A 13,664-nucleotide genomic window follows, 5' to 3' on the forward strand; every position below is an offset into this window, starting at 1 on the left:
TGAGTGCCTCTTTCTCGGTTGGTCCTCACTAGCACTCAACTCTCCCCTGTGCCTCCAAGTAGCTGTCTGAATGTGACAGCAGCCACACCCTGGTAAAGTGCCTCAAAGGGCAGGCCAAATCAGGTTAGGGTACCCAGTCAGTCTTAGACCTCTGGGGACATAGGGACATGCCTATCCCTGCATGCAAAGTCTAATTCCAGCTGCTGGGCAGATGAGACCCTTGTATGGTCCAGTGGCCCTGATGGCAGTACAGCACCGTGCCATAGATTGCGCAGAGCAGGACAGGGTACAAAAGGTGTCCTGATCATCCACTGTATCTGGGCCAATCTCCAGCCATCTTGACACAGTCCTGCCGCTAGTTACCAATTGGCTCAGACGAGAGAATGAGGCCGACGCTGCACCACTCTTCCTCACTTAAATCTAAATCCTGTGCAACTCACATCCAGCACAAGCCCTGTGGTGACAGGCAAGCAACAAAGCAACAGGTGTGGACACACTGGAAGGTGCAGCTGCAAACCTGGCCGCAGGCGGTTCAGGGCTTTGGGTCACGTTCTACTGGACAGAAGCAGCAGTAGAACTTGGCAGCCCCCTGAGTGACTGAGCAGCCCTATTCGGAACCACACTGCTCACCTCCTAGAATGAGGAAGGGGCCAGAAAGGATGCCCCAAACATTGTCTGCTTCACCTCATCCTGGCCAGCATACTGAAGCTGGCAGGGGTCCCACTACAGCAGTCAAAAGGGAAAGAAATCAATCCCTCTCAAGCTGGGTGCATGGAACGTGTGTATGTTGACCAACGGAAACACCAACAGACCTGAAAGGAGAACTGCCCTCATTAGGAGAGAACTGGGGAGACACAATGTCCAGATTGCTGCCCACAGTGAGACTTGCCTACCCGACAAAGGGCAGCTCACAGAAGGAAAATCTGGTTACACATTCTTCTGGAGTGGTCGTGGCAGTGAAGCCAAATGGGAAGCAGGTGTCGGCTTTGCTATACAAGACAGCCTCGCCAAGAAGCTGACCTACCTGCCCAAGGGAGTGAATGACCCACAGATAAGCTTCACACTATACCGCTCTATTCCAGCTCCATTGAAGCCAACTGGAAGCAGCTTTGTGAAACTATACACTCTTTAGCTCAAGACCCTGGGACCAAGTGTCTGCAGACACCAAGACTGGTTTGATGAAAATGACGATGAGATACAACAACTGCTGGAAGAGAAACAACACCTTCACAGAGTCTATCTCTGTGGTAAGTCTGCATCAGCACAACACACCTATAGCTTGATACAGAAGACCATTCAGCACAAACTGTGAGGAATGCAGGACACATGGCTGAAGAACAAAGCAGACAAGATCCAGCATTACGCTGACCAAAACAATGCAAAGAAGTTCTTTGATGCCCTAAAGGCTGTCTGTGGTCCACAGGTCCTCAGATCCCCACCTCTGTTGTATGCCGACTGGACCATGCTGCTAACTGACACGGCTCGGATCCTCCAGAGACGGGCTGAACACTTGAGTGCCGTCCTAAATCAGACCTCTTCCATCAACATGGATGCCATACACAAGCTGCCTCAAATCGCTGTCAACATCTCACTTGAAGCTCCGCCTACAACTGAGGAGTCCAAAAGGCCATACAACAAATGTCTAGCGGTAAAGCTCCTGGAGCTGACGCGATTCCAATGGAGATCTATAAATTAGGTGGTCATGACCTCATTGAGAAGCTAACCAAGATCTTCTGCACTATGTGGGCGCAGGAGGTAGTCCCTCAAGAATTGAAGGATACCTCCATCATCCACCTGTACAAGAGGAAAGGAAATCACCAACTGTGTGACAACCACAGGGGCATCTCCCTCTGGCAAGATACTTGCAAGAGTCCTCCTCAACCAGCTGACCAACCACCTAAACCACCTACTGCCCAAGAGCCAATGCAGCTTCAAAAAAGGATGTGGAACCACCAACATGGTATTTGCAGCCCAGCAGCTTCAAGGAAAGTGCCAGGAACAGAACATCGACCATCTCCTCATATTCATTGAACTAACTAAAAGCCTTCAACATGATGAACCGCAAAGGCCTCTGGGAAATCATGAAGTACAGATGCCTGAAAAATTCATCAATATGATTTGACAGTTCCACAATGGCATGATGGTACACGTCTTTGTGAATGGCAAATGCTCTGACCCCTTTCCAGTCACAAATGACATCAAGCAGGGCTCTGTGCTCACACCTACCCTTTTAAGCACAGTATTCTCTGCCTGCTGTTGGATGCCTTTCAAGACAATGACCTTGGTATGGGGATCTGGTACTGTTTTGATGGAGACATCTTCAACCTTGGCAGGCTCCAAGTGAGCTCCAAAGCACAGATAGGCATGCTTCATGACTTCCTCTTTGCCGACAACTGTGTTATGCACAGACTCACAGGCTGACATGCAACAGTCTATGGACCTATTCTCGTCAGCCTGCAACAACTTTGGATTCACTATTAACATGAAGAAGACCGAAATGATGTTTCAACCTGTGCCTGGCACAACACCATCATTTTCCCAGCCCTCCTTTACACCTGCAAAATCTGGACTGCCTACCAGCATCATGTCAAGAAACTAAACCACTTCCACTTGTACTGCCTGCGAAAGATACTAAATATCAAATGGTAGGACAAGATTCCGAACACGGAGGTGCTGGGAAGATCAACTCTCCCCAGTATTCACATTCTACTGAAACTGGTGCAGCCAAGATGGGCCGGCTACCTTGCAAGAATACCCAACGCTCGCCTGCTGAAGAAAATCTTCTACAGCAAACTGTCAAATGCAGTATGCTCTCGCAGTGCACCAAAGCGGTACACGGACACCCTAAAGGTGTCCCTAAAGAGTTCTGGCATGACCCTGAGTCATGGGAGCAAACTGCTTGCAACTGTCCATCCTGGAGGTCATCAATCCAAAAGCACTGGCCTTCAAACAGCAACGTACGGCAAAAGCAATGAAGAAACATGTGGCCAGGAAAACAAAAACCTCTTGCACTCAGACCTCATCACTTTACTGCCCCTACTGCAGCAAATTGTTCAAGGCAAATATTGGGCTTATAAGTCACCTACATACCCATGTGACCTAGCCTCCACCCCCGTCCCCTCTCTCTCCTTCTTTTTCCTCTTTTTCTCTTTTTCCCCCTCCCTGTTTCTTTCCCATTTCTCTTCTCCCCACCCCGCTGGATGTGATCAGCTTCACGTGAAGGACAAACAATTAAGTAAACAGTAAATTTTTAAGCAAAAAAATTAAATTAAATTAAAAATAAATAAACAAATAAATAAAGTAAGTAAATCTCTTAAATCTTTCTGTCCTCTAGATCTTTCAAAGTAGAAGTAAAATATAGCAAACATGCTACAGAAATGAACAAGTCACCCCAGATTTTTTTTTTTTGGTAGATTTTAAACTCTTATGGTCAAAGACTGTCTTTGATCATATATGTGTACAGTGCCTGATAAAATGGAGCCCCACCCAGTTGTGACTTTGCAGTGCTAACACAGTGAAAAGTACTAAATAATTTTACCTCAGTGAGAGATCCGCAGGCCACTCCACCATGCAAGGCTTTATCCAAACTATCCAGGGTGGTGGACAAGAAGGCTGAGAAGGGATTAACAGCCCTTTTCATTTTCAGATCATAAGCCTACAATAGCAGAAAAAAAAAAAATCAACCAGAAAAAAATGTGGCTTTTTTCAGATGGCAAGGGGAATGTCTAGCATTTTCTCTCCAGCAACCTTGAATAATTTAATATTTGCCCATAAGGACACTGTTCAAGTCTTATACTGCATTTCATCCTTCCCTGCTTTCTTCCCAACTCGCCCTTCATCACGCTTGCATCCAAATACCACAAAGTAGATTTAAAGAAGGCTGGTGTATAAACTGTGGTTTTTACTCTCCAGCTTTGAACTTTTCTCCCACAACACAATGTCAAATCATAAAAAACATTTTACAATAACTTTCCAAAGATTTTTACCCCCTCCCCACTCCAAATCCAACACATGCTGCTTTTGATCTGCAGAAGCACTACTTTTGAGAAAGGAAACGCTATACCTGTGGTTAGCTGGGCTGTGCAAAATGTTCACAGTAAAACCCAAAAATCAAGAAAAATGTGGTTAGCTATGCTGGCAACTCAAAACCATCTGGGTTCACTGAAAGTTTCATTAAGGTTCATAAACTGTTTAGACAAGCCTGGGCTGATACCAAAGCCATGCTCAGCTTTCAGGTTTTGATCAGTCTTCCGCACAAGTAGGAATGACACAGAACAGGTAGACAGGAGATCCGAGTTCTTGCGCCAGCTTCACTGTTGACCACAGAAGGCCAAAATAATAAAGGATCCTTGGCTCTCAGGAATTTTATTTTATTTCAGTCAAAGTTTAACCAAAACAAACATTTTCAAGATTTCCTGAAAGCCCAAATTTTACAGAAATTCTGTCTTGGAGCTATTGACACAGGTGTTCCCCAAACAAAATGTGTTTCTTGGAACATGAAGAAACTCATATTGGCATGCTTGGCGGGTTCACTGCTGAATATCAAGAATGTGGAGTTCAGAGCAGCCATCATGAATCCAAGAGTCTGTGGCTCTACTTATAGCCAAGGCTTGCAGGTTGGCAGCTCAATAGAAGAGATCCTGGAAGCCCTGGCATCACTGGCTATTACAGAACTGGGACAGAAGTGTGGGATTACCAGCTAATCTCACATGCCTGCCCCAGAACTGGGGAACTTGGAAGTGAAAAATCCCCATACCTGAGCCAGTCTGCTAGAAGCCCAGGCACAGTCCCATCCTATCACCTATCCTCTTTTATGCTGCACATTCCCCATGTACTGGACAGGAGGCTTAATTAACATTTGAAAATAATTCAGGGGTTCTCAGATAAAAGGTGCTATAGAAAGAAAGTGTATAAAATCCATGGAACTTAGATTTTAGGCTACAATAATTCAGAGCTCCAGTAACATCCTGATGAATTTAAACTCAGAAGGCAGGGTAGAGATTTAGTTATTCGATAAGGTGCATCTCTACCTTGCCTTCTGTTCGACTTCAAACATGGCTACCTACCTCTCAGAGTTGCTTGAAAATTGAAACGAAGATTTGCACACACATTTTTCATTAGTATAAAATTAGACTGTCTTTTTAAACTGTGCTAATATATACAAGCTAAAATGTGCTCCATGAATACTTCAAGGCTAAAAGACAGGTATCATTTAATCTGATTACACAGATCATCTAATCTGACCTGCTGTATAACAGATTCTAGGAAGTCACCCAGTGATTCTAGTGTTTAACCCAAAACTGTGGTTGAAATAGCATTCTTTGTAGAAAGACATATAATCTTTATTTAAAGACTATAAGTGAATGAGAATTTACTACATCCCTTGGTAGTTTTTCCAGTGTTTAATTATCTTCGTTGTTAAAAAAAAAAAAATCTAATTTCCCATTTGGATTTTTGCAACTTCAATTTCCAGCCTTTGGATCTTGCTATGCTTTTGTCTGCTGGATTTAAAAACCCTCTAGTATCAGATATTTTCTTAGCTGTATAAGCCACAATCAAATAACTTCTTAATTTTCTTTCTGATAAATGCAATATATTTTGCTCCTTAAGCCTTTCATGATAAAGTTGTACTTTCCAGATTGCAGGTTGTTATTCTGTTGCTCTTCTCTGAATCCTATACTTTCCTAGCAGTGATCTCAATAGTGTCTCATACAGACATAATATGTCTTTATTCATGCTCAATATTCCCTTAGTTTTTCTTTCAAAGATTATGTAAGGGTGTTTTACCACAACATAGCAATTTGATTTCCTATGACCCCAATTCCTTTTTCCAAACCACTATGTGCCAGAATGCAGGTCCCCATCTTGTAAACAGGCCAACAGTCTCTGTTCCAGATGTGTGACTTTGTATTTGGATATATTTAAATACCTCTGACTAGGTCCAAGTGACTGGTTATTTGCCAAATGAGGCAGATTGCTCTGAATCAATAACTAGGCCTTCTCATTTAGCATATGACAAATGTATGCCATCTACAAGCTTTATCAGAGACTAACTAGATTTATATTATTTCAGACTTTTGATATAAATAATGGTAGTCTGAACAGTGATTGAGAATCAAACCTTCAGGAACTCTGCTCAAGACACCTCCAGTTATTGATTATGCTCAATTAGCTGATATCTACTGAGTTTCATAAGCCATGTTAATTTTTCATAGTGTAATTTTTAACCATTGGCGACGTGTAGGGGAGGCACATGCCCTCCTGAGACTGGCCCTGACCAGCCAGGGAGTGGAAGGCAACAGCCAGTGGCCCCCCCACCCCCCCCCAAAAACGTGGGGGCGCCGAGAGAAGCACCAGTGGCACTTCTGGATTTGCCACTGGTGGTAGCAATTGGTCGCTGGGAGACGCATCCCCCCGGGTTGGCAATGAGCTACAGGATCAGAAGGCACCAGTCACCCGTGTTTTTAATCAAAATTATGTACCATATTAAATGCTCGGCAAAAGTTTATTACATCAAAGTTACTTTTGTGAGCCACTTTATCTTTCAAATATGAGACAAGGTTTCCCCTCTGAAACAGCTTGGGGAAAAAAAACTCCACATCTTACATTCATATACAAGGAAACCTCATTAAACACGCTGCCCATCACTAAACTGGTATCAAAAGCAGCATATGCTCAATAATGGAAACCAACTATGATTTTGATTAAATGTAGTTTTTGTTTTTTTTTAAAGAATTTTTTCATGTTCCAAGCCAAATCAAGTCCAAATCTGTGAGTCAGTCCAGAACCATAAGTGGCCCTATAACCCACAAATATCCTTCACCCCCACCAGGAGCTTCAGATATTTCCATAGTCTTTTGGCAGGCATCCTACGTGCAGGCCCAAGCCCGGATGCTTGGTTTGGATGCCCCCAAGTTTCACCTGCCCTCAGCCATATGGCCACAGAAGCAAGCTAGGGAGAAGCCTCCCATTTCCATAAAGTGGGCTTTAAGCCCCAACACCTGGGCAGGTACTCAACCACCCCAGAAGAACAGTTATCCCAGGGAATGCTTAAGGAAAACTGCCTTCATGGACCCAGATACATGGCGGTTCCCCTAAATGTAGCCAACAAGGACATGTTAGTGCACCTCATTTGAATCAGATACACGACAGCGCCAACTGCACTCAGTCCCACTCAACACTGGCTCTTTTTCAAGTCACAGTGAGCCACTACATCCAATACATTTTGAATTCCTCTTCACTCCCACAGCCGAGCTGTGCTTGCCTTTCCTGTTTCTTCACTAGCCTTAAATGTCTGGCAAATATCACCAAATGGGACCCCAAACAGGTCACCCAGAAATCCCTCTGTTGCCCTCTCTCTCAGCCTGTCAAATGTAACTAGCCTTTGGACTAATATGCATAGTTTGTACTATTTATAAGTAGATACAAAAGTGCTTAACAGTGTGTTTATGGAGTACTTGTGCTAAAACTTGCAGCTATTTAAAAAAAGATAAAATGCATCAATTCTGGGTGAACTAAGTCTATGGGTTTATTTATCTGTTTATTTCAGAGTCAGTATTTTCAAATTTGCCCCTCACTTCCATGTGCTCAGTGACAATAAGGATCTGGCAGTGCACTTCACTTCTGTGTGTTCAGGATCTGATGGTAAGGAGGGTGGGGAAGGGGCTGCAGAGGGATAAAGTTAGCTGGGGAGAGGACAAAGGGACTAACTGACCCCCCAAAATTATTTTCTCTGCTCTAGCAGTGGGAGGTTGACAAATTCAAGGCAAACCTCCAATAATTAATGAAAAAAAACTTACGTAAAAACTACAATACTTAAGGAATATAAGGAAAAACTTCTTCCCAGTTCGTGTGACCAGGCTCTGGAATAGGTTCCTTGTGGGGGTGGTGCAGGCACCTACCCTGGAGATCTTCAAAAGGAGACTGGACACACACATTGCTGGGATTATTTGACCCCAGCAGTCTTTCCTACCCAGAGCAGGAGGGCTGGAGCCAATGATCTCACAAGGTCCTTCCTAGTCCTAAACTTCTGTGAATTAGATTCTATGTCTGGAAAATTATAACAAATTTCTAAAACTTTCCATATATAGAATCTAATTACTGAGGGGTCATCTTAAATTTGAGTAAATGCAGTATTAACAATCCACTTTAATAATCTAGACAGCTCTTCAGTCAATTCAGATGACTTCACAAGTTATTACAACTTGTCAATTTAAAAACAGTCCATACAAATAATCTTGTTTCCCACAATTCTCTACCCTGTTTCCTTTCCTGCAAGATACCATCAGTGACATCTTTTCTCTATGTTTGGGAGGACAGAATGTAGCACACTGCCAACAGCAGTGCAGCTCAAACCTCTTTCCTCTGTGCCGACAAACGTAAAGAACATATGCATCACATACACCCTAAATTCCCATTTACCTAAGAGTTGAGACCATAGGATTCCTCAAAAGGTTGCTGATACAGTTTTAATGATTATTCTGTTCTTTGCTTTCAATATTACTTTTTTAAAAATTCTTTCCACTGGCATGCTCTTGTTCTTCTTTTATACTAATCAATGGCACTTTGAGTTGCAAACCTCCAATTAGAAACACTTTCATTGATATTCTCAAAAGAGGAAATTCTATACCTCCTTGAGCAGCTCTCAGCTGGAGCATGTCTAACTTTGCAGGAGTGCTACTTACATCCCATTGTAATCACTTCAATACCCTGCTTGGCTATTAACATGATTAACTGAAGTTACCATACTCTGACAATATACACAGCTAAACTGAGAATTTCAGGTGTCTTGTGGGTCTGCACATAGAAAAAAAAATAAAAATTGAGAACAAAATTTAGAAAAAAAAATAAATGTCCTACCATGCAACAAATGTATATACAGTAGTCCAGGGAAGCGACAGGTTTCTTCCCAGACAATTGTTTTCAAAATGAGATCAGCACAAATATACTTACAGTCTGCATTTTGGGGGCACAGGCTCGACTGACTTTGCAAAGAAGTTTCTGCACATTTTGATAGCTCTGTCCAGTTACGTTCATTAGCTCCAAGAATGACACACACAGAAAGTCCTGAAAGATGACCAAAAAGAAATCAAAGAATTTAATCTAAGTTTTAAAGGTGGGGATTACATTAATTTTGTTTCCTTATAGACAACCTGTTCACATTCCACAGAACAAATTCAGTAAAATGCTTCTCCATTGAAGTCAAGGGAGTTATATCAGGGATTAATTTTATTTTACATTTTAAAGAACCCAGGTTGGAAAAATAAAAAAATTAAAGAGCCAGCTTGGTGGAGATGGCACAAAGTAACAGTTTTGCCCTTCTTCCAACTTTCCAGAAAGCTATCAGATTGCCTCAAATGAAGTCTCATCTTGTAGATTTCACACTTTGGGCCAGATCCTACAACTGGATCCATACTAATGAACTTCAATCTCTGCACGGAGAGCTCGTGTCTGTTAGTTACCTACTCATATGGATAGTTATAGGATCTGGCCCTGAAATAGTGTGTATCAAAATCACAGAACACCAAGTTAACAAAGCCAAGTTAAAAGGAGAAGAAGAAAGAACCACTATTTGTTTCAATTAAATATATTCTTTGCTTGCTGGTATGTAGCCTTACATAGCACTCCTACATGCTGGTAAATACTCTATGTAAGAGTAGTTGTGTTTCACAGGTGGACGTGGCATTCTCTACATTAAGATTTTTTGGAATACCAACACTTGGCAATGCCCTTTGGTGAAGACAGAGACAAGGAAAAAGAGGCATTTTTTTCCTTGCAGGGGGGAGGAGGGAAGGGGGAGAATGAGTGAATTTAGGGATAACTACACAACCCTTGGAAAGAGGGAGGTTTGGCCTGGGGGACAGTACAGCAGCAGAAGGGGAGAGGAGGAATGACTTTGCTTCATGTGCAACAGAGGAGTGGGAATGGAAGGGAATATGCAAAGAAGGCTAGGGAAGTGGGCGCAGAATGGTTGTTTTCTTTTTACACAGGTATTGAATGTGGATTGCGAAGCAAAGCTTGGTTGGATTGGGGAGATGGGAAACACTCTCCTTGGTTAAGAGGAATGGGAGCAAAAGGGTATAGGGTATGAGTGGATTGGGTTTTTTTGTGGGGGGCTTGGGAGGGAGTTTGTTTTGTTATACCTTTTTGTTTTAGTATTTTATTCTGTTTCTTTAATTGTTCTCTTTTATTGCAAGCTACCCTGAGCCTTTTTAGAAGGGCAGGATATAAATCTAATAAATAAATGTAAGGTATGTCGGTTTTGAGCAAGTATGCTTCTGTATAGATTCATGACTAAATTTTTACAAAGCAACAGTCCATAAAGCATCCTAAACTTGATACAGAATTAACCTAAACATCCAGTAAGTGAAAAGTCTCACATGACAGGTATTGATCTGATGCCGACTCAGCCTTTCACAAAGCTCCTGTGCCAATCCTGCTCTTCTCAGTTTCTTACTGGCCATGTTCCCAAACCTGCTAGATAGGAAATCAATTATGGTAAAGCTAAAGAAACCTAGAAAAAGTTTTCGAAAATGTCAACATGCAAATAAGCACACTCTTCTTTTCTAAAGAATGGAAACAAACATGTCACATCACAAATCTTTGGAACACTAGGCAGTGTAAATTATCAGAGAGCAGCTCCTGTTAAATACAGACTATGCTAATACAGTCAGATGTCAAGTCATACAGTTAGGAGCACAAAACGCAGACTATACCTACAGCATGAGGTGCTATCCTGGGAAGAAGTGACACCAAAAAGGACTTAAGGCTCTTGAACACAAACTCCAGGAAGGGCAGCATGTCTAAAACAGCCACTTAAAACCTTGGATGGATAAACAAATGAGTATTAAGTAGGCATGTGGAGTTTGAGTACTGGTACAACCATTACTGGAATATGCTCTAGCTCTGGTATCCACAGTTTAGGACATACACTGAAAAACTGGAGAGTTCAGAGAAGAACCAAAGAATAAGTAAAAAAGAAATATATGCCTTGAAGAAACTCAACCACAGAGAAGTCAGGCTGGAAGGGAGCCCCAGAGGCATTAGCTTAATCTAGTTATTTTAGCCATCATAAAGTTATGGGATGATTTGTGAACAGTCTATAAAGGGCCTACATGTAGAAATGAAATATGCTTGTCTGCTTCAGTCTTACAGACAAAACTGTAACAAGATTCAATGGCTGGAAAACGAAGCGAGGCAAATTCAGACTACAGATAAAATGAACATTTTTAAAGTGAGGGTAATCAATCATTGGGATAAATTAACAAGTGCTGTGGTAGATTCTGAAGCACTGGAAATTTTAAAATTAGGACTGGATGTTTTCTAAAAGATATGCTCTGGTTCAACCACAGCTCTTGGTCTTAAAGCAGGAATTAAGTCAGAAGAGCCCTGTGGGTTACATTAAAGGCAGAGGGGTCAAAGTGGATAATTACAATGGTCCCCTTCTGACTTTAAAAATCTCTAACTATTCTAGCTATTTACAAGGAAGATTAGAATGGCAAGAAAAAGGGTCCGACCAAGGCATAAACAATACCAGTGTAATGGCTGGTATTTGCAAAGCCAATGCAACAAAATTAAATATGCACAACTGCGCCGTAGGCATTTATTTTCCTGGCTCTATGTTGAGTTTGTTCTTTCAGACAGACTCGTGAAAACACCTCCTACAGCTTCCTAACCAGAACCTCAGAACAATCCAAAAAATGGCTCTTTGCGAATGCCACAACAGGGAACTAAAAATAGGACACGCATGTGCCCACCTCCCTGTAGTTATGTCAAGTTTAGATTATGGTTGGATGGGATGGTTTGGATAAAGACTACCCTGCCTCAGGCAGGGGGTTGGACTAGACCTCTGGAGCTCCCTTCCAGCCTGACTTTGCTGTGGTTCTATGTAAGCGGTGGAACCACCTGTGCTAAGCATCAGGGCCACGTACCCTGCGTTTTATTCCTCTGAGAGGTCGCTAGCATAAAGTCAGTAGGCAGCCAAGTGGAGATGCACCTTTATAGGCTAAATAAGAGAGAGAGAGGCAGTGTGCGAGTTTCATCCCAAGCATGCTTCATCTTATGCTCTAGGCCTTGATCAACTTAACCTGTCTACACTCCACTTTTTTCTTTTTTTTTTTTTAATATAATATATTTTGTGTTGCAGGTCAAATTGGCCAAATCAGTTCCAAATCGCATCAATTGAGCAGAACTCAGTTGTTCCAAAAACTGTATCAACTGAGCAGGCAGAACTCAATCGCCACGTACGATGCTACAACTGGCAAGCATCCTCCGTCACCCTGGGACTTCGGATACTCCCAAACACATTGGCAGGCATCCTACGGCAGGCCCAAGCCCAGAGAACTTGGTGTTGGGACGCCCCCAGATACTACAGGCAAGCAAGCATCCTCCATCCCAGACTCTGTAGTCTGGGACTTCAGATGCAGCGACTCCTCGCTTAACGTTGTAGTTACGTTCTTGAAAAAGACGAAACGACGTTAAGCGAATCCAGTTAGGTCACAGTCGTTACCTATTAGCAGGTGGCAGCCAAACGCTATAACCGAACACTGCACGACTTTAAATGGGTATGTTCTCCAACAGCTCAGCGACGTAATAACCAAACGTGAACCGGGACAATGTTAAGCGAGGAAGTACCTGTACTCCCTACTCTCCATCCCAGCCCACAAGAGGCCGCGCTTCGTGTTGCCACCTGCTTTAGGCCTCCCACAGCTTGACCCGAGCTGCTTTAGGGGCCCCGAAACAGAGAGCTCCCCTCTGCTCCCCCACTCGGGCAGGGCACAGGCACACCCACGTGAGGGCGGAAGTCAGGCAGCCGCGTGGGCCCTTCACCGAGGGGCGCTGACTCTCAACCAGGTGCCACAGGGCGGGGGGGGGGGGGGGGGGGCGTCTGGGGGGGGGGCTGAGGTCCTTTGCGGGGAGCTACACGCCTTAGGGCGGCCCCAGGGACGCTACATGGGAACCCACCTCCTCCCCGCTCTGCCCGGGGAGCCCCCGGCACCACGGGCCTGGCTCTGGTCTTTCTCGAGATGCCAAGCAAAACCCGAGCCCTGCAAGTGCAGCGCCGCGCACTGACGACGGCAGCGCCAGGAGAACGGCGCCGCCCCTCCCCCCCGCGCCGCAGCGCGCGCACGCGACAACGCTGACCTCGGAACCTTTTTTCCCCTCCCCCCCACAAAGTCTCCCACTTCCCTAGAGCAGGGGGAGGAGCCTCCGCGCAACATCCCGAGCCGCGATTGGCCCTTCCCCCTCACCAATCACCGGCAGAGGCGAGGCGCAGCCCAGCGCGGGGCCTGCTGGGACTTGTAGTGCTCGGCGGAAGGCACCGTGCGCGGGGATTGCCTGCTACCTGCCAGGGAGGCTGCAGCGAGGTGGGGGGCAAAGGTGGCCCGCCAGTCCCCGGGAGCTGCGTGGGGCAAAGGGCGACTCTGCCGAGCACGTTGCTGGTCCCTTGCTTTGAGACGTGGCCACACAAAGGCCGGGCGTGCAGACGTTGGCGCCCCATATTTGTGGGCACGACAAAGGTGGTGGGTGTCAGTCTGTGCCCCTGGGTAGAGCCAGGACTTTGCAAGGGGGGTGTAGATGGGGAGGGTCCCCCAAAACACAACGCACTTGTCTCCAGATAAAAAGAAACTGGAAGCTTTTGTCACAGGAGCAGGACCCAGGGC

At 44.4% G+C, this 13,664-nt stretch overlaps 1 protein-coding gene across 8 annotated transcripts in view; it reads right to left on the reverse strand.

Moving 5' to 3' along the window:
• Positions 1 to 13,156, reverse strand: part of RAD51B (RAD51 paralog B) — a 680,193-nt gene extending 667,037 nt beyond the window's left edge. For 2 of the 8 annotated variants that reach the window (XM_025201358.1, XM_025201364.1), the window contains exons 1-5: positions 12,509 to 12,876; positions 10,720 to 10,822; positions 10,380 to 10,476; positions 8,953 to 9,066; positions 3,539 to 3,655 (exon numbers count right to left, since the gene is read on the reverse strand). In XM_025201358.1, the coding sequence (XP_025057143.1) occupies positions 3,539 to 3,655; positions 8,953 to 9,066; positions 10,380 to 10,476; positions 10,720 to 10,724 (333 nt within the window). In that variant the 5' untranslated portion in view covers positions 10,725 to 10,822; positions 12,509 to 12,876. Of the gene's footprint in view, positions 1 to 3,538; positions 3,656 to 8,952; positions 9,067 to 10,379; positions 10,477 to 10,719; positions 10,823 to 12,508; positions 12,877 to 12,963 lie in introns of those variants that run through there. The other 6 variants (XM_025201359.1, XM_014518868.2, XM_025201362.1 and 3 more) reach the window with 6 other exon arrangements.
• Between the last annotated feature and the right edge of the window lie 508 nt (positions 13,157 to 13,664).

The sequence above is a fragment of the Alligator sinensis genome, unplaced genomic scaffold (assembly GCF_000455745.1).
Source record: "Alligator sinensis unplaced genomic scaffold, ASM45574v1 scaffold768_5, whole genome shotgun sequence".
Taxonomy (NCBI): domain Eukaryota; kingdom Metazoa; phylum Chordata; order Crocodylia; family Alligatoridae; genus Alligator; species Alligator sinensis.